This window comes from Prunus avium, chromosome 6 (assembly GCF_965620075.1).
Source record: "Prunus avium chromosome 6, drPruAviu1.hap1.1, whole genome shotgun sequence".
Classification (NCBI taxonomy): domain Eukaryota; kingdom Viridiplantae; phylum Streptophyta; class Magnoliopsida; order Rosales; family Rosaceae; genus Prunus; species Prunus avium.
The window spans coordinates 10,208,984-10,229,229 of record NC_142289.1 but is presented as its reverse complement, the minus strand read 5'-3'; the positions used below and the strand labels follow the sequence as shown (position 1 = coordinate 10,229,229).

The following is a 20,246-nucleotide window of genomic DNA, read 5'->3' as shown; positions in this document are numbered from 1 at the left end:
CTCATCCATCTCACGTGTTACACGTATTAATTATGGTTAAGTTTTTGTGGTAAATACAATCTCATATGTTAATCATGGTTAAGCATGTTGAATGACTTATAAGTACTTTAATTAAGAAGAAGTAGTTGGTTCAGAGTTGAAAAAGGCAGTCCAAAATTTGGATCCTCATGAAAATCAGAAAATCTGGCATTGACAAGCAGCAGTAATTGGGACCGGCCCTGCCCAACAGCCAGGCCTGGGTCTATTGGCCTATAATATTTTTTTTATTTTTTTGTAGTTGACATGGGTTCATATCTATCATATCATGTTAAGAGTTGGGTACGCACTGATTGCACCTTGTCTATGCATTGCTTTTTTCTTTTTTAAATGAAAAAGAAAAAAAAAGGTTTCGTTTAATTTTATTCAAGCATCTCTGTCTCTCTCTGTATTTTGAAATCAGTGTTTGATTGTTCATCTGAGTTTATTGTTTTATAATATTCAAGTCCAAGATCAGACCCACAGCAGAAAAACCCTAGTTCAAGACCCGTCCGGAAAAGTAACAAGTACCTTATCAGGCCAGCCCTTTCGGATCTGGGCTCCCTTCAGCATGACCCAGTTCAGTTATTTTGTGGGCCGCATCTACTAATAATAAAAAACTGGACCTATGTAGATGGGCTTAAATCTTTTTAATGGGCCAAGGTCTAAACAAAACAAAAGAACAAGGAACCAATGCTCGGTTGGTTTTATTTTTGTCAAAGTTAGGAAGGAGAGGGGGGCAACTCACACACACGGATATCATGGGAACTTGAACTCAGAAAGCACACCAAATGACACTGCCAATCCAACTAATAGCCAATTGGTGTGGGTTTTAATGTACTACTCATTGTTTGGTTTTAAGGAGTGTTACTTTGAGAAATAAATAAATAAATATAGAACCCACACGACAATATTCATTAATTGACATGGTATGATTATATCAGCTGTTGCATAAGTACGTTGGTTAGTTAATGTGGTCATTTTTGTGTTTCTAAATAGCATTACTGATAAGGACGGACCCATGATTTCAAAATTGGGTGGGCTAAATTTACTTTATCTACAAAAGTACTAAGTAGACAGAAAACTCAACAATACCATGTAATTTCATTGATTGAAAAAAAAAAAAAAAACCTATCTATTTAATAAGCAAGAACAATAAAATCAATTACAAATCCTATTTGATAATTCATAATTCATAAATCGAAACTGATAAGCCCCAATTGCAAATCCCTAATTTATAATTCATAAGTTTCAATTGCAAATCCTAATTGATACTTCATAAACTCCAAAAAAAACCCTCAAATTAAAGCATCAACAAATCGAGAGAAGCTTACCTAACGAATGTATGAAATTGGTTCACTTGAATTGAGTCTTGAAGGTGAGTGCAGCAACAACAAGAGCGTTCTTTTTTTTTTTTCCCTCTACGTGCAAGGGTAGGGTGCTTCTTCTTCTTTTTCCTTTTATTTTTCTTTTATTATTTTAAATTTAAATTTTACGTGCTGTGTGTGAGTTTTTTTCTCTCTTTATTTTTTTTCTATGTGTTGTGCTGTGTGTGAGTTTTGTTTTTTTTTTTTTTTTTTGTCTTATCTTTTTATTGACAACATGCTGTTCAAGGAGGAGAATTAAAGGAGGCTAGGTAGTTTAAATTGGGTGAGCTATGATTTTTTTTTTTGGGCTGGAAAATAAAAGCCACCTGGGCTATAACCCATGTTAGCCAAACCTAGGGTCCATACTTGATTATTGAGTGGTCAATTTTCTGTGTCTAAATAACATTACTGATAAAGAAATATCGAAGCAAGGAATAACCAATATTCTTGAGGAAATTACAAAATCAACCTACAATATATTTCCTCTATCATCTCTAATCAACACATTCATAAAGATGAGCACGAAGGCGTGGGGTGAGAAGAACCTCAACTGGGGTGGCCTTCATGTTGGTTATTCCAAGCGTTCCACCCATATCGATTAGTTCATCTGAACCTGATGGAGTTGCAATTTCAAACCCATGTAACAAATGAGCCAGCGTAAGTTGTACAACTTGAAGAGCCAGAGAAATTCCGGGGCATATTCTCCTACCACTTCCAAATGGCATGAACTCAAAATTCTGGCCTCGAACATCAAAATCCTTGTGAGTTGTAAGAAATCTTTCTGGTTGGAATTGGTCAGGGTCGACCCAGACATTTGGATCTCGCTGAATCTTGGAAAGATTGACTAGAAGGCGCGTCCCGGCCTTTACATGATAGCTTGCCACAGTGCAATCTTCCATGCATTCATGTGGAACAGAAAGTGGTGCAGCTGGATATAGTCGCATGGTCTCTTTGACAATGGCTTGGAGATAAACTAGGTTTTTTACATCTGTTTCCTTCACTTGCCTTTCCCGACCAACTTGCATGTCTAATTCATGTTGAGCCTTCCTTAAGGCTTCACGGTTGTTCAATAGTAAAGAAAGAGCCCATGTTAATGTCACTGTTGTGGTGTCTGTTCCTCCTAAAATTAGAGCCTGCAAATTAAGCACATGACAATGACATTAATTAAACAATATTAACCCCGGCACATATTGCAAGCTGTAGCTCAAATGGTTAAGAGTATTTACTCCTGCACCAGATATCTTATAGTTTCGATTGCGCCCTCACCCAATATTACTTTTATAAAAATAAATAAATAAATGAAACCCCGTATATACCAGACAAGTAGCTTTGTTGATTGTATCAGCAGATGTACTAGTAGAAGCTGGAACCTCTGCATTTATCTCATCGAAAACAGAAAGCATCATGTCCATGAAGTCATGCTCAGCCCTTGCATTCCCATAGTTACTTCTTTTTTGCTTATGCTCTTCCAACCATCCTTGAAGGGCAATGTCAAGATCTTTAGACGTCTTCTTCATGGCCTTCTCAAACCCACCCAAATCTAGCCACCTAAGAAACGGAAGTGCATCCGAGATCACAAACTCACCCCTCAATTTGAAAAAATCCCTCAACCCCTTTCGACACCTCTCGTTCTCTTCCTCCTCTTGCTTTGTTTTTGCCCCAAGAAATCGTTTCCCCACAACCATCCTGAACATGACGTTCAAAGTCACGTCTCCAAACCACCTATTCATCTCCACCAACACTTTCTCTGACCTACCTTTGTTTTCCTCCCACAAATCATATATATGTTTTGTACAAGCTTGAACCTCATATTCACGCACGCGCTTGAGCAACTCCAACCGGTGGTTTGAGAGGAGCTCCACGGTTGCTATCTTGCGCATTTGCCGCCAATAAGGGCCGTAGGGACTAAAACCAAACATGGCATAGTCATAGCCCATGATCTCTGCAGCCAAAAATTTAGGGCGGGTGGCAAAGTTTTTGTCATTGGTGGTGAAGAACTCTTTGGCTATTTCCCAGTTGCTTACAACAAGAGCTCGGTGCACGCCTAGCTTGATTGTGAAGATTGGTCCGTACTTGTCGGCCATGTTGCCCAAGCTTATGTGGGGAGGCCGAGGCCCTCCTAGATAGGGAAGGTGTCCGATTAGGGGCCATGCCCCGGGTGCTTCCGGAGGTGCTCTCTTCTTGGCTATGTTAGTTTGGTAATATTTAGATATGCATAAGAGAGAGAAGAGAAATAGTAGAAAGGCAAAGATGATAGATGGAGAAGAAGATGTGAGATATGAAAGAGAAAACTCCATGGGTGCGCAGTTTCTTGATGGTAGAATCAAATGAGATATGGGAATAGTAACTCTGCACAACTGTATGTTATTTATATGGAAAATGCTAGGGAGAGTGAGAGAAGAGAAAGAATAGTGCCGTGACCTGCACCCGATCGTATTAAGGGAATATCTTTTTGACGTACATTATTGATCATCTATGATTAAACCATAACTATTAATTATCACTAAGTTTGTAATAATTTGATGTTATAAAATTAAAACGTGAAAGCATCAAGAGATTAAATTTTTGCATAAAGATACACAAGATCTCTTGGGCATAGCAGAGAGGCGATGGATACAAATATTTATTCTTGGAGGAATTCGCACCCAATCGTAATAAGGGAATATCTTTTTGACGTACATTATTGATCATCTATGATTAAACCATAACTATTAATTATCACTAAGTTTGTAATAATTTGATGTTATAAAATTAAAACGTGAAAGCATCAAGAGATTAAATTTTTGCATAAAGATACACAAGATCTCTTGGGCAGAGCAGAGAGGCGATGGATACAAATGTTTATTCTTGGAGGGACCGAACAATGGGAGTATTTTTGCCCACCAATTTAACCATAGGTGTACTCTCACCACCATCCTCAATGCTTGACACGTGTCCATAGGTATAATCATGATTCCATAAATACAAAGCAAAAGTTAACTATGGTTATGTCTATGGACACGTGTCAAGCATTGAGGATAGTGGTGAGGGTACACCTATGATTAAAGTGGTGAGCAAAAATGCACCCCTGAACAAAAGATAATGGAAGTTTTGGTCCACTGTTTGCCTTTGCTAATAAATGGATTTGTGTTGTGAAGTATTGAGTGGAGCCCACACATTTGGAAATAATGAAGAATATCAAGATGAAAGTGTTGTGGAAGTGGAATCCACATATTGGAAGACATAATTGCACATCCACGGGAAGCCAAGAGACTTTGCCTTTAAATGGACTTCCTCCCTTCATTGTAATAAATAGACAAAGATTCAATAAGATTTGAGCTATAGGAATTGATCCTATATTTTCTCGGTCTCTAAATTCTCTCTACAATCTCTTTAGGGGGTGTATTCAATTGAGATTTTAATAGATTATTTTGAAGCTTAAAAGTCTAGTGGTATCCAATTAGGATTCTTAAGTAATCAATACAAGTCTGGTGGTATTCAATTAGGATTTTTAAATAATCAATCCAAGTCTTGTGGTATTCAATTAGGACTTTTAAAAGATAAGAAAAAGTACGGTGGTATTAAAAAACTTACTGATTTTGAGGTATTTCATTAAATGGTGTATTGTGTGAGACTTTTGAGTGGGTGATATAAATACCAAACCCCATAAAGAATCTCACCCTCCTATGCCTGATTCTCACGTTTTTTTATTTTTGGGGAAGATGAACAAATGAAGATAAACAAGGTACTCATGTCTTTACAAGGGCTTGGTTTAATCAAACTCGATCCATCTGTATTTAGTGAATAGACTTAGATAGCAGTCTTTGTTTTCTTTGCTTTCTCTAGTCTATCTTTGTTTTCTTTTTCTCCTTGTTGTTTGGTCACATGAGGTGTTTCCCGGCTTTCTTTTGACTTCATGTTTATACTGTTTGTTTGCTTTCATCTTATGGATAATCTCTTTGCCCAATAAAAAAAGAGACTCAGATGGCTTACCTTTCTAGACAATAATTTCAGATACGTTGCTTTCGATAGTTGTTCATATTATGCAATATGCATGCATTTTTCTTAATAGATTTTCGGTTCGTTTATTTCCTTTGATTTATTTGTCTTTCTTTAGTCAATTTGTGAAATCAATTTGAGGGACAAGTGTTCTGTACTAGTATTGTTAATACCACTTTGCAAAACCCAAGGGAAGGTATCGTATAGTAGTGTAGCTCGGAAGTCTGAGTGTCGTATCCACAGAGAGCAGTGTAAAGAAAATAACAGAGATGAAAAAGAACAAATGTGATTGAGAGGTAGATTTATGCAAGATTTGATTTAGAGAAAATTTAATTGATTAAAATACTAAGGCATTGGGGTTCCACTTTTAACATAAGCATGCAACTCTTATTAATTTGATCCACAAAATATTTTCCAATGTAGTTGTTCAAAATAATTAAAGCTCTTTTTAATTTCCTTTAGAAGTATTCTAAGCATAACTTGTACCATTGGCAACAAACTATCAAAAAAATAATCTTAATCAAAACTCTATTAATCTAATTAATTCTCTTCTCTTTTAAAAGTATGAAAATTTTTACTACACAATGGGAAAAACATGATTGAACCCATGAAATAGATTATCAAACATTCATCAATTAATTAAAAAGAAAACTACAAATTCCATTTGAACAAAAACTACAAATTCACATTAAAGCTTAAGTTTGAATCAAACTAATAAAAATTACACACTTATATTAAAAGATTTCTCCCTAGCCTTAGCTAGGGAGTTAGTTCCCCATAAAAACTAAATAGAAATTTAGAACTATAAAGATGGAGGAAAGAGAGAAAGCTCAAGAGTTGTGGAGCTTGGGTCTGTGAATACTGCGGAGGACTTCTCTATTTATAGGAAAGTGGGAGTAGCTTTTGTTTCATCAATTCCATTCATTGATTGAATATTTCCTCCACTTGCCGACAAGTCAATTGCCACTTTGCCAATTTTGTCTATTTTACTCTAGTGCTGGCAGCATCTTCCTTTTCTTTTCTTCTTTTAGCATGGGTTGGCACCTCTTGTTTTATCCATCATTGCATTTGCTGCAAGATCTCTCCTCCCATGATGTGTTTTCTGTGCATAGTCCAAGTTGATTAAGCCATCCTTTCCAAGTGCGGTAAAACGTAGAAAAAGAGTTGACACAAAAAATGATGCCACAGCAGCCCAAAATGAATTCTCTGAACCATGTTTGGAGTGGGAAGGCCTGAGGTGTCAATATTGATCCAATGGGGCTCAAATTTGGATATGTTATAATAGACACCCATTGGATCAACTTTCATGAAGATTGTATTCTCATCTTAGCAGTATAAGAGGGCATTTTGGGGCTTGCAAGTTGACTGCCGAAAATAGACTGGAGTTGGGGCTTCATTTCTTTTTCTCTCCTTGGGCTGCTGCACAAGAAAGAGCTACCAATTAGAGAATTCAATTGAATTAGCCTTTATTTCAATGAAGTGCAATTGGATTTGTAAAATGCAATGTAACATTCTAATTGGTGCAAAATTAATTAAAACAAAGTACTAACAAATATAGATTAGGGATAAAAATTGTAATAATTATGTGTTTATCAAATACCCCCAAACTTATAATTTGCTAGTCCTCGAGCAAACTAAAATTAAAAACTAAGAATAAATGAAAACTAATTAAGCCACTTCCGCAGGGATCTCGATTGCATTTAGCGTATGCAATAAGCCTTTAAACCCCTAGGTTGCCCTAGTGGACAAGTTATAGTCTCGTGAGGGTTTTCAGGAATGATACCCACAAACATCTGAAATTTTAAGTAACTCTCCTGCCAAATCATCATCAAGAATGTCAAAGCTCAAAAACCAAGATTCTCGATTCATGAACAAATTTAAAAGAGCGAACACAAATCCAAAACTTTAAGTTCTTCCAGTCTAAAGTCAAAGTCATTTATCACCATTAATAAACTTTTCATTTGCTTTCTTTGGTGTAAAGTGAACTAACACAGTTGAGAAGACAAAAATTCAATCATAATCACACCATCCTTGCTATCTTAGATTTTTATTTTTTTTTATTTTTAAATAATAAATATATACATGCTATTATGTGGACTGTGGACTGTGCAATGTTTAGCTCCCTTAAGCTTTCTAATTAACCCATGTAGCAAGTGTTGGGCCAATGACTCTCAAACACAAAGGCTTTAAGGCATTAGGTGTTGAAACACCCTGATGAGCTTAATAACTCGAGTTAAAAAGGCTACAAAGCTAAACAAGTCACACATGCATTTTTTATTTTTTATTTTTTTAAGAACTTCACGGTTTGACGCGAACACTCACTACTGATTAGGCAAGAGGCCCGGTTACTAAGTGAAAGTTCTCTTTTTATTTATTTATTTTTTTTTTCAAGACAACAAAGATAAATACAATCAATCTCAAACTCTATCTTCTCAAGCGTATTAGTGTGAGTGTGATTTTATCAAAGCCTAGCTCATAAATCATTCATTAAGTAGAAATAAATGAAAAAGACTAAAGACTGGATTAGTTATTGTATCGCTCAAGTGTTCTCAATTTTAAATTCATGCATGAATATCAAATCTCAATTTAATGCTAGTTTGTTTTGATAACAACAAGCGTGGAGTTTATTTGTCTCGGCATGAAGATCGAGCATTATGCCAACGAGATTCTTGCTTATACTAAGAAGGTATTGAAGCATTTTTATGTGGATTATCCGTTGGGCACTTAAAGGATTTTCCAGAAGTATACTGGATCGGATATTATATTTTTCAGATAGAGCTCATCTCCATCACCACCACTTTGGGATGATGTGAGGCATATTTGATGCTATCTCCACATAACACCATATACGGGCATATTCTTTTCAAGTGAACTTACAAATAGCCCAGATTTTGTTGGATAGGCGGACTCTGGAAATTTCTATGGTCGCTTACTGGAAGACGTTAGTCATGAATATTTCAGGGGGAGATATTCTTCAGAGGGAGCATCCAACAATATTATAAGATTGACTCACAGAAGTAGTGTCACCTATGATATTCATGAAGATGATCAACAGTATGGCTTAAAGATATTTTGCCAAGCATCAAGGGGAGCGTGTTGTCAATAACACACTATACTCTTTTTCCTTCATCCAGGTTTTTATCCCACTGGGTTTTTCCTGGCAAGGTTTTAACGAGGCAGTGTCACACGCGTGTCAATATACACAGAATTTTATGTTACACATGGTTATGTACTTTTTTTCCCTTCGACCAGTTTTTGTCCCACTGGGTTTTACTGGCAAGGTTTTTAACGAGGCATATTTCATACATGGTGGTCTCCAAGGGGGAGTGTTGTAAAGTCTTGAGTTGAGCCCACACATTTGGAAATAATGAAGAATATCATGATGAAAGTGTTGTGGAAGTGGAATCCACATATTGGAAGACATAATTGCACATCCACGGGAAGCTAAGAGACTTTGCCTTTAAATGGATTTCCTCCCTTCATTGTAATACACAGAACAAAGATTCAATAAGATTTGAGCTATAGGAATTGATCCTATATTTTCTCGGTCTCTAAATTCTCTCCACAATCTCTAGTTTATAACAATTTGGTAACTAATAATGGAAGTTTTGGTCCATTGTTTGAAACTTTTTATTTTTTTATATTTTTTTGGTAGGAAAAAGGGGAGGTGGTGTTGGAGTTTGAAAGCAATGCAATGCTTTTCATCCATTGAAATTTAAGCATTGAGAATGTGCGAAATTCTATCTTTAGGACATTACCAATATGTAAGCCTCTAGTTACATAAGGGAGCTGATTTTTTCACTCCTTTTTTATCTACTTACACTCCCTTTTATTTTTTCATTATTGATGTTATATATATATGTTATTATGTTATTATATTTAAACAGTTTTGATCTGTTGTTACTACATTAATTTTAGTGATCATTTAATATAATTATTTACTGATTTTCCCTAACATGTAGGAGTTTATGGAGAAAGAAGAAAGGTAGCAGCAAAAAAACACTCTTTCCGATTGCTTTCAAGATCAATCTCTATCGTATGATAAGTTGAGGACAACGTTGGTGTTCCTTGCTCTGTTTTGATGGCAGTTTGGTTTGGTGCGTAATCATTTCTTCAGCCTGTTTGGTGGGTTAGACTAGACTGGTTAGGATAAGACTTAAAAGTGTTAGACGCAAACATAAACTAACAGACTCAAACATAAACGTTGTTTCTCTAATTCTAATAGATGCAATTCTAACAGACGCAAGACAAGAATAACAAGCAGAAAGGGAATAAAACCAAAAACCTTCTATTTTTAGTTTTGAGCTTTCCTGTTTTAGCAAGGTTCTGCAATTTGAACACCCAAAAATGAAAAGGCCAAAAACTCTCAAAATTTTCAATTTTGCATATTCAGCAACCGCAACAGAGATTTACAAATTAGGAATTCCAATCCATGGCCAATTAAAAAACCAAAATTTCTCATCAAATCTTTCCTAATCAGAAAACCACCAGAAACCACAAAGTACACATAAAATTTTCATATTTAATAAATAAATAATAGAGTTTTTTTCGAGTACCTGTTATTCAACAAGTTCTCAACAGCGCCTTTAGTCCCATCACTAAGAATCCCACTGTAAACAATCCCATACCCACCTTTCCCAATCACATTCTCTTCACAGGGCCCATTGGTGGCCGCCTCAAGCTCTCTCAGAGTGTACCATCTCCCCCAACCCAGATGCGACACCTCAAGTCACATGCTTTCTGAAAAAGATGATATAACTGAAGTTTGAGATAACCAAAGTATTGAAATCACTTGCAAGCAAGCAACCAACCCAATTTGGTATTGAAATCACTTTTAAAAAGCCTTCAAAAAAATACAAAACAAAAGCCAAGTAAATTAATAAAAGCCCAAATCATTTTAGGGGTGCTACCACTTACAATCTACAAGGTACGCCAAATGCTGAATGTTCCTTATTTGTGTTCCATTTAACTTCAAAACCTGAAATCAATTTTTCATTAGCGCAGCCATACGGTTGGAAAAGACATGTCAAAGTTGTAAACTGAAACAGATAACTTGCCTGCTGATTGCTCATATCCTCATACCCTATGTTCACTTCATTTGCTAAGACCTATAGAAGATGAATCCAAAAATAAGAAAAAACAGCAACAGTTTAAAATTTTCAGAAACAAAGAGTGATGCAAAGGAATATGAATCCAAAAATAAGAAAAAACAGCAAGTTCTCAAGTTTTCTAATGAAAAGGAAGAGAGTGTATTAAATGAACTGAGATGATAATCTGATCTTTTAAAAAACACTTCAACTTTTGACAGAACAATCTAGATGCTCTTATGAAAGCTTAATGGGAGCAATGATATACCCTTTTCCAGACAGTGTAAAAATATTTATTCATCAACTATTACAGGTAAGAAAAATGAAAAAAATAATCTTGCAAAGGGTTCAAGCACCAGGAACAGAACCCTTTAAAAAAAATAGTGAAAAAAACAGCACATCATGACATGTGAAACATCAGCAAGCAACTAACATATCATTCCACACATATAAAGCAGATAATTATTCATAAAAATGGAGATTGTTAGCAATTAATCAAGAAAGCAATTAAGTTGACATGCGAAAAAGGGAAGGACTTTATATATTATATTTCATTCAATTTGGATGCACTGAAAAATAGCAGTAGCATAATTTTTTTATTTCAACTACATAGTATTGTTGTAATGGAAATTTGCATAAACAAAGTTGCAAACGCAACTAACCCACACCCCAAAACCCCAAATCAAAACTTAAAAAAATGCAGAATATTAGCATAATGAACCATCAACAAACAACCCCCCAAAAAAACCATGGCACTCGAGCTCTAATCCTGAAAAAAGAGATGGCAGTCATCTCAATATTTAACAATTAAATTAATAAAATTAAGAGAGAAATCTGATATCATAGATGAGAGTTGAAAGGAGAGGAGAGAGAAGAGATGATAGAAGAGAGAATCACACCTCCATAGAAGAAAAAAGATATACAGAGGAAAGAAATCTACGTTCAAAAAGGCAGTGATGAAGTCACAGAGGAGAATGAAAAGAAGAAAAAGATATACAGAGGGAAGAAGAGGAGCACACGTTGCTTTAAGCAGCGAACGGGGAGGCGGAGGCTTCGAATCGAAACCCAAGGTTTCTCTTGGGTTTATAATAACCCCATTTGCTGGATTGGTATCCCGAGCAAAATATCAAGCCCAACCAGTCCAAGAGTGCATTTAGGCCCACCAAACGACGGATAGGATTTTAGTCCATTTTAATTGGAGAAGTCTGGTCCAGTCCAGTCTATCAAACAGGGCCTCATAATATTCACTATAGATTATAGAAGATGTCATTTCTACAGTGGATGAGTAGGAATTTTTTTTTAGTGCAAGCGCACTTAACCACAAGGGCAGGTAGAAGGCCGGTGATTAGTATGATTTTATACTGTAAACTCAAAGTACGTTTTCTACTATATTCACGGGCAAGGGCGGAACCAGGAATTTTTCAATGGGTGGGCTAGCTAAAGTTATTAACTTAAAATCTAAGAACCAAGTTTTGTTTGGGTACTTACTGTTTCTCTAGTTTTTCTAGAAATAAAAGTATACATTGGGATAAAATAGTGAAAGGTTGAGAGTTAAAATCATGAGTGTTTATTAAGAGATTATGTTTCCTAATCGAGCAAACAAATTAAATATAAGATGATTATAGGCCTACAAAATTGAGTGGACAATGAGTTACAAGGCTACATTTGAGTGGGCTACTAAGTTTTTATGGGATGAATAACATTAAAATACATGTAATATATTTTAATTTTATAAAAAGGCTACCTAGGCTAAAGCCCATGGTAACCCTCTACCTAGTTCCGCCCCTGTTCATGGGTACATTTTCAATCCTAATTGAGAATTTGGCTTTGGCTTTAACCCTTCGAACTTATTTTTCTTAGCTAAAGTCCGATGACTAGAATCCAACTAAACAATGAAAGATTTTACACACAAATGGAAATTTACATAATCAAATAACTAATGCAATTGCATGAACGTTGGAGCTCCGTGCATGCCCAGCTTGCGTGTGAAGATTGGCCTGGAAATTTACATAATCAAATAACTAATGCAATTGCATGAACGTTGGAGCTCCGTGCATGCCCAGCTTGCGTGTGAAGATTGGCCTGTACTTGTCAGCCATGTTGCCCAAGCTTTTGTGGGGAAGGTCGTGGCCCTCCTAAATAGGGAAGGTGTCCGATTAGGGGCCATGCACCGGGTGCTTCCGGAGGTCCTCAATTCTTGGCGGTGTTATTTTGGTAATATTTAGATATGCATAGGAGAGAGAAGAAAAATAATAGAAAGACAAAGATGATAGATGGAGACGATGTGAGATATGAAGGAGAGAACTCCATGGATGGCATTTTGTTGATGGCAGAGTCAAATGAGATATTGGAATGATCCATCAATTTTAAATTTCTCTTTTTTTGCCTAGAGATTTTGATCTTATTAGGGCCTCTATTTTTACTGTCCATCATATTCCAGAATTTTGATTGTTATGGAACCTTCAGCTATGCCCAAGCTTTTTTACAGAGTCCATGTGTAATTAATCTCAGCCCAACGTCCAAACATGATCAGTGATCAACCCTAAAAAAGTAAATGAAAATGAAAATAAAATAAATTCCAGAACCATACAAGCTATGCCACACAACTCAAGAACCTTGTGTCATGCCCTACATCAAGGAGTTGTAAAGAGCCCCAGCTTGCATCTGGTTACCCACCGTTTATTTTATTTTTATCTCTGTGATCCTGAGGAATTAATGGACCATCTAACATGGCTTTATCTCCAACATAAAGTTGTCACCAGCACCTCTTCATTTTCTGACGAAAGAAACCCCCTTCTGAATGCTTGATTCTAATTCTTTCTTTGCCTTCTCCAAGCCAGCCCTGTTTTGCATAATTGGAAAATTTTCAAACTTGTCTCGTATAGAGAAATAAGATAAGGCAATTGCAAGGGTTCAAAACATGTAAAATTACAGACCTCTCGTACTCATTCAGGGGGCCAAGAGGGTATATTTCCTCAACTCCAATACGGCCAAGCCGTACCTTGGATGCAAAGAAGGGAAGTTCAGTCACCTACAACAGGCATGCGTCCCTTGTTAGGCCAAATACAATAGAAACCAGTTTATGATTTTCGACAAATTTGTTCAGACAACGCCAAATGAAATGATGGTAGTAACGTGCCTGAGAAGCCACAAATGCACATTCAACAACGCTGGCATCTCCTCGCAAGCCACGGAGGCATGCGTCTGCAAATTTAACAGCAGCATATGCCTGCATTTTTCACTTACTGTAAGATTTAAGCAGGTCGAAAGTCAAAACAGCTAGAAAACAAGGATTTATGAAGAAATAATGGGAAAAAAGAGAACTTATGAAAGCTAACTTTTATAACTAACCATTGATAATGTTGCAGAACCAGCTCCAGCTTTGGCCTGAAACAATGTCAAGATGGAGCATAAGATGGCAGAGTTTTGAAGCTAGGCACTATTCTTTAAACTAACTTTCTAAGATTCAATCGCGATACAGAAGACACATCAAACTTAAGCATAGTGTTAAAGAAAGTTACGGTATTGAGCAGAGATGGTAGCCTAAAGCCAAAAAAGCAGGGTGCCCACTACTATCAAGCCCAAGAGATTGCTAAAAGCCTAAAACTATACAACCTGTTCCTTGCCTAATATCAAATGACTACTTCAGGAATCTACGCCTACAAACTCTGAAGAAATAGCAAAAGTGATCAATATCCTGCAACCCGTACAACATTTTTAATTTTGAAGTAATCTCTTCACAAGAGCAAGCCTGTGACACCAAGCACCCCTATCTTACACTGTCATTTGTATAATCTATCTTCCATACCCTGATTTGCACCTTTCTATAATTATAAAACCAAGAAGGTACTCGAAATAGAAAGAGTCAGCACCTAATGCTCATTTAATTAATTGTATAGCATCTGAACAAACAGGAAGGCAACTACATAAATAATGGAAGATTTTTTCATATAGCTACTTTTTTGCTGTATCAGCATTCAGCGTACTGTACAGAACTTTAAATGTTTTTCCACACTGTCTGGTGCAAGATCATAACTATCAAACCATTCTTTAAAATTCTTAGAAAGACAAAAATTTAATAAACAAATAAGAGCGCAAAGCCAGGGACAGTTCCCTTCACCTAGGAATAATGTATGTACCCTGGACTCATGACATGATTAGCCCTATATGCAGCAACAACTCAACGAAACAAGCACTGGTTACTAACCTCAACAACCTCAGTTCCACCATTCTGAATGCGATGTGTTAGGTAATCAACTTCTTTTGGGGTGAAAGAGCATGGAGGCTTAACCTGCATAAAACAATAACAACAATGAATTTAACTCAACTCTATACCAACACACACATGATTGAGAATCTAAAAACAAGCTGTCCTGAACCTGAGACAAAAGAGGCAAAATTGTAACCCCTGCATGACCCCCAACAACAGGCACATTAACGTCCCTAGGATCAAGCCCCAGAACCTCTGCCTGCAACAAAATCACAAACTCATGAATTATAACCAAGATGACCAATTGGGTAGTAATGAAACATGAGAAAATTTTACCAAATGCATGCATACCACAAAAGTATTGGCTCTAACAACATCAAGCATGGTGACACCCAATAACTTCTTAGGATCAAAGGTGCCAGCTTTTTTGAAAACTTCAGCTGCAATGGGAACAGTGGAGTTCACAGGGTTGCTAATCACGTTGACAATGGCGTTTGGACAGCACTTAGCGATTGCTTCACTAAGCGTCCTGACGATTCCGGCATTGATATTGAACAAATCGTCCCTTGTCATGCCCGGTTTTCGGGGCACGCCGGCAGGAATGATCACCAAATCAACTCCGGTCAGCGCTTCCTCCAGCTGCTGCTGCCCCAAAAATCCACGCACCTACAAATCCAATCACCCAATCTTTGAAACTTTTACAAATTCAGAAATTTGGGAATTGTAATGAATGAACCAACGAAATTGAAATTTGGGAACTTACGACGGCGCCGGTGTCCATGTGGCTGATATCGGAGGTGACGCCAGGGGTGTTCACGACGTCGTACAGATGGAGGACGGAGACCAACGGGTTCATCTTCATCAGCATGGCGAGAGGCTGTCCTATGCCGCCTGCTGCTCCGAGTATGGCTACTCTGAAACCGGCGGCGGCGCCCTTGGCTCGGCAATTCAAGCGGCTGACACTGGCAGTGTTATCCATATGGAGATTTGGAGGGTCGAGATGAGCGGAGATTCTAGCAATCCGTTGATTCACGTTTTCTCCTGAGCTAGGCTGCATCGTGTATTTTTAGAATTTGATCTGATCGGCGATAAATAAATGAAAAGAGGGAGCGAGAGAGAGAGAGATGGGGAGGTTGATGATGAGTGATGACGTTAAAAGCTTCGCAGAGAAATTGGGAAGTGTGGAAAATGGAAACTAATCTTATCCCAAGTTCCCAAAACCCAATAATACGTTTGATGATCCGAACTTTCTGACTTTCTGATGCTAAGTTTTCATAAAGGACGAACGAAGGCAATGTATACATTTCTTTTGGACAAGCGTATGCCACAGAAAACAGGAATTTCATGGTGGTAGTTTGTGTCGATTTAACTTGACTCATTTAATTAAGAATAAACTGTCAAAATTCCAATCAACTTGTACCCAACTTCGAAAGTAAAAGGTTTAATCAAGAGTAAGGTTAAAAACACCAAATTATGTGTTGATCTGTCATTTATTCAAAATCGGGTTGATGAATAGACACATCATTTGATGAATGGATCTTCGCGAAGAAAGTTTGTGCCTCTTTAAATTCAAGGGTTGCATCTAAGTGTGTACTATACTCTTTTTAAAATGGTAACTTTCAAATTATTTTCCTTTCTTCAAGATATAAGATTGCGAAACAAACGCTATTGGGGTTAAAGAAAATGGGTTGCTTTTGATTATAATGTAGTTCAATTTGTTTTTTTATAAAAGCAATATTGCCAATATCATATTGTCATATTGGAGGAGTCATTCTATAGAAGGTCCTATTTTTTTTATACTATAAAAGGTCCTTAAATGCCCTATCTCTTAACCGTTTGATCAAATTGGAGATAGAAAAATTCTTGCATATTGGAGATGGTAAAAACGAATCTACCAGTTTCTTAAACCCAACAAATAAGACACCCATAATCTACACAAACAAAACAAGAGAGAAAAAGCCAGCGCCACCCCTCGACTCTTCTCCCCCCAACCCAAAACCAACTCCAGATCTGTAAATCTCCTTGGTTCTAGGGGATCTCCCTTGGAACCACCCCTTTCGGTTAATGATCCAGGGCTCTCTCCCCCTTGTTATGTTGTGGAGAGGTTTTCCTTCCCAATTTTTGTTGGGTTTTGTTTGCTCCTTGCTTTTGAAAGGTTTTGTTTCTTCCCTTTTTCTTGAGGGTTTGTATCCCAGTCTTTTGGGGCTGGTTATTGAATGATCTTGCTAGATCTGCTGCTTCTGTGGTAGATCTCGTGTAGATCTCTCTGTATTGGAGGTAGAGCTGCTGATTTTGGTGGATCTACTCTTATTGTGCTTGGGGATCAAGGGGGATTAGGAGATGTTGTGATATTCTTTGGAATGTCCTGGTGGAAGTTGAGCAGGTATGCCCTCCACTCGTGGGGTGTTTCTTGTCCCATGAAGTTTGAGAGATTATTCTGTCTTGATCTTATTAAAGCACTGGTTGCTGCAGAATTAGGGTCCTCCTCATCTGTAACTCCTTGTTAGCTGGGTTTCAAGTTGTATATTTGCTTTCTAACTATCTTGTAATACTTGTGCTTAGTTGGTGTTGTTGTTACAGTCTCTATATTGCAAGAACCTCCTTCTGGGACTGTGTTCTTACTGTTGTATCCTGGATTATCCTGGGTTTATGCCATGTTCTTCTAATTAATCTCTACTGTTTCGCAAAAAATAAAAACAAATAACATACCCCTGAAGACTCCCCACATTTAGGTTGGGGCCTATCCTTAGTAAGCCTGCCCTTATTGCCAACCAACTCAAGGATGAAACTCATTCTTGAAATGTTTTGGACATACCAGACCAGTCCAGCCCATGTTGGTTGTTAATAAGTTTAGGCCAATTAGGTAAATGGTTCACTATTCTTCCTGGGCCTCTTTGGCCAGGTGTCAAATGTTTAGCTTCCCGGAAAATCAAAATGAATGGAAGACCCGGAAAAAAAAAAAAAAAAAAAGAGGTAAAAAAGAGGAAAGCAGTTGAAAGATACTTATATATGCATATATCTTTTGCATTTGTCTTCCTGTGCTCCTGATAGCAATCAGAAAGAGGACAATGGCCCATCCTTTTTTACCTTAATTTTTAAGTACCCAAGTAAATAAAAATGACTAGCCTAAGATGTAATTAAGAAGAATGGTAAAAGACCAGAGGTCTAAGGTTTGAATCCCCACAGCATCATAGTTTTGTGTGTGTGTGAAATTCCCCTCCCCTGTAGTTTAAACTATTGCTTATACTATAATAATAAAAAGTTACAATTGTAAAAGACTAAATGGGAGCACAAGGCTGTGGACTATTTTGTCGGTCCTTTTGTTTCAATGGGGAGGACTCGGAGGCACTAAAAAGCACTAAAAAAATAATGAGCTTCTAGAAAACAGCAGGACGTCGCTTTTGGTGTCCTATATTGTGGAGAACGCTGTGATGGGTTTGTTTGAAAATGTTGGTAGAGAATCATTGACGTTTAAGGCACAACACCACCACCCTTTCATTGTCATGAATCATGAATCATGATCATCAAGCTGATATAATGGATATGTGTCTCCTTAACTATTTCACCAATGTTCATCAGACGCAATGTTTTTACACCAAACGAATTCAGAATGTCTCACTTATTAATTTTGCCATCTAAATGCACTACAATATATTTTTCGCTCTTTCTAGACTTGGAGAAATTTTTAAATGCTCCGGGTACACCACATGGTTGGTGTACCATCCAATAGACCTAAGACATGTGGAATTACTCTTCAATTTAATGCATTATTTTTTATGACATGTGGGCGGGCTGCATTGAAAATATTCCACATGTCATCCGTCTAGTGGATTGTACACCAACCACGTGGTGTACCAAGAACACCCAAAAATTACTCACTTGGATATTTATCGTAACACGTTAAGTATGAGTTTGATTCTTGTCATTTCACTTTTCTTGAATTGTAAAAGAAAAAACTCTATGAAAGTTTCAACACAAAGAACATCTAGAAGCTACAATCTTAGGAATCCCTAATTGTGGTAAACATGTGTAAAGATAGTAACTTCACTCATTACTTTTGACCGTAGTGTAACATTATCTTTCTTCTCAACATGTTACGCGTTTAGACTATATAGTTAACATTTCATGATGAATGCAATACACATGTTATTACTGGTTACACCATTGTTTAAAATGATTAGCAATGTATCTCAAGATGATAATTTTTTTTTTTAATGTGAAAAAATAGTAGTAGATATAATACAAACAAATATTGTGAAACATGACTCAATGAATGTTCACATCCATCTCCTTTAAAGTGAAAAGTTCAATTATTATCTCCCCTCCTCAAGACTTACTTTTTTGGGTTCATACATACACCAACTTGATGAGTTTAATTAAAGTTGCATGGAAAATGCATGAATCGTTGGGGCAGCATAGTGTGACTTTTGGGAATAATTAAATACCAAGAAAGGGCACACTTCCTATCTTACCAGAAAACGGACCAAAGGGTAAGTTGAAAAGGGTGTTTCACCGGCCATCCAAACGTCCATAAATCCAAATGGCTTTGCCAAATTTAGCCGCTTGGCCAAAGACAAATGCTTCATCTTCTATCTGGGCCCAGTCTATATAACCCCATCTCTCTCTCTCCCTCTTCTTTCATTCATTCACAGCCTTCTCTCTCTCTCTCTCTCTCTCTCTCTCTGAAAAAGAGAAAAAGAAAGGAAGGAAGAGAAGGAATAAGTGGTGGGGTCCGGCTGCTGGGCAAGCAAAGTCATCAGAAATGGCTCAAGACATTGAAGACAAGAAGCACTTGTTTCTCAACCACTCATTTCCATTGCCATTTCCCAATATGTCAAGTGCACTGGCCAAACTGCCCCTACAAATGAAGCGGTACCCTACAGTTGAAGACATTCCATTGGGGAATCAGAGGTCACTGTCAAACAATCCCAAGAAGAATGAAGAATGGTAGCAGATCAATTAATGTAACTCATCTCTTCTTGGTTTGTGTAGAGAGAAACCAACTCAACACCATTCCTTGATAGAACGTTTTAGAGGCAGACAGGATGGAGCCAGGCAATTCTAGTTATAGTTTTCTCATGTACCTTCTATTTGGTAAATTCCACAGTAATTAATTCTATATTTTCTTACTCCTAGAATCTAAGATTTTCATATACCAACTACCCTTTTTTTTGTTTGTGGCTCTTCTAACTTTTATGAATCTAAAGGAGGTCATGGAGAAGGAATAAGATGGTTGAAGTGGCGGAGGGTCATCGTCTTCATGGGTGAAAAGTTCATGGGAAAGTATACATACATGGAAGTGATCTGAAGAATTTGGTTCATGTATTTAAATGGGATCTTGAATTTTTCACTTTGTAATGAGATGCTAGCTGCTTCTGCTTTAATTTGCTGCATTTTTTTTTCTCTACTTATCTCCTTTGGGATTCATTTGTTTAGATACATAATTAGATCTTCTATACCGATCTGTTCTGGCTTCTCCATCTCATTTCACTCATTTGTTTGTAATGATAGCTGGAATGTAATGAATTTGAGGCACTTATGGCTACATCTATCCAATTATATATCACATGATTTTATTGTGTTGATTAA

General features: G+C 37.0%; 2 protein-coding genes and 2 long non-coding RNA genes across 9 annotated transcripts; 1 reads left to right on the top strand and 3 right to left on the bottom strand.

The window, feature by feature from the left end:
* Positions 1-1,791: 1,791 nt before the first annotated feature.
* On the bottom strand, positions 1,792-3,748 carry LOC110769790 (cytochrome P450 CYP82D47-like). The gene is made up of 2 exons (XM_021973829.2): positions 2,699-3,748; positions 1,792-2,515 (listed from the first exon to the last, which is right to left on the bottom strand). Exons 1-2 carry the CDS (start codon positions 3,677-3,679, stop codon positions 1,877-1,879), a joined length of 1,620 nt encoding a protein of 539 aa, XP_021829521.2. The 5' UTR covers positions 3,680-3,748; the 3' UTR covers positions 1,792-1,876.
* Positions 3,749-5,999: 2,251 nt separating this feature from the next.
* Positions 6,000-11,517, bottom strand: LOC110745261 (uncharacterized). 6 transcript variants are annotated; one of them, XR_015836288.1, is made up of 4 exons: positions 10,418-11,438; positions 10,278-10,338; positions 9,917-10,100; positions 6,000-6,779 (listed from the first exon to the last, which is right to left on the bottom strand). It is a non-coding gene; the product is annotated as an uncharacterized LOC110745261 (long non-coding RNA). The 6 variants fall into 6 exon arrangements; XR_015836289.1 differs by having other exon boundaries at positions 6,000-6,776; XR_015836290.1 differs by lacking the exon at positions 6,000-6,779 and adding an exon at positions 9,462-9,478.
* A 1,397-nt stretch (positions 11,518-12,914) lies between these two features.
* LOC110745262 (malate dehydrogenase, glyoxysomal-like) lies at positions 12,915-15,978 on the bottom strand. Its single transcript, XM_021945346.2, has 8 exons — positions 15,421-15,978; positions 15,009-15,323; positions 14,827-14,916; positions 14,655-14,738; positions 13,799-13,834; positions 13,587-13,676; positions 13,384-13,478; positions 12,915-13,289 (listed from the first exon to the last, which is right to left on the bottom strand). Exons 1-8 carry the CDS (start codon positions 15,712-15,714, stop codon positions 13,217-13,219), a joined length of 1,077 nt encoding a protein of 358 aa, XP_021801038.2. The 5' UTR covers positions 15,715-15,978; the 3' UTR covers positions 12,915-13,216.
* A 3,169-nt stretch (positions 15,979-19,147) lies between these two features.
* LOC148293623 (uncharacterized) lies at positions 19,148-20,246 on the top strand. Its single transcript, XR_015836735.1, has 2 exons — positions 19,148-19,751; positions 19,865-20,246. It is a non-coding gene; the product is annotated as an uncharacterized LOC148293623 (long non-coding RNA).

Coding starts and splice junctions, on each gene's coding strand:
- LOC110769790 (XM_021973829.2), bottom strand. CDS start 3,679: ATGGAGTTTTCTCTTTCATATCTCACATCTTCTTCTCCATCTATCATC. Junction 2,516..2,698: donor TCAACAAAGCTACTTGTCTG/GTATATACGGGG, acceptor CTTAATTTGCAG/GCTCTAATTTTAGGAGGAAC.
- LOC110745262 (XM_021945346.2), bottom strand. CDS start 15,714: ATGCAGCCTAGCTCAGGAGAAAACGTGAATCAACGGATTGCTAGAATC. Junction 13,835..14,654: donor GTGGAACTGAGGTTGTTGAG/GTTAGTAACCAG, acceptor ACATTGTTTCAG/GCCAAAGCTGGAGCTGGTTC. Junction 13,479..13,586: donor GTGCATTTGTGGCTTCTCAG/GCACGTTACTAC, acceptor TGCCTGTTGTAG/GTGACTGAACTTCCCTTCTT.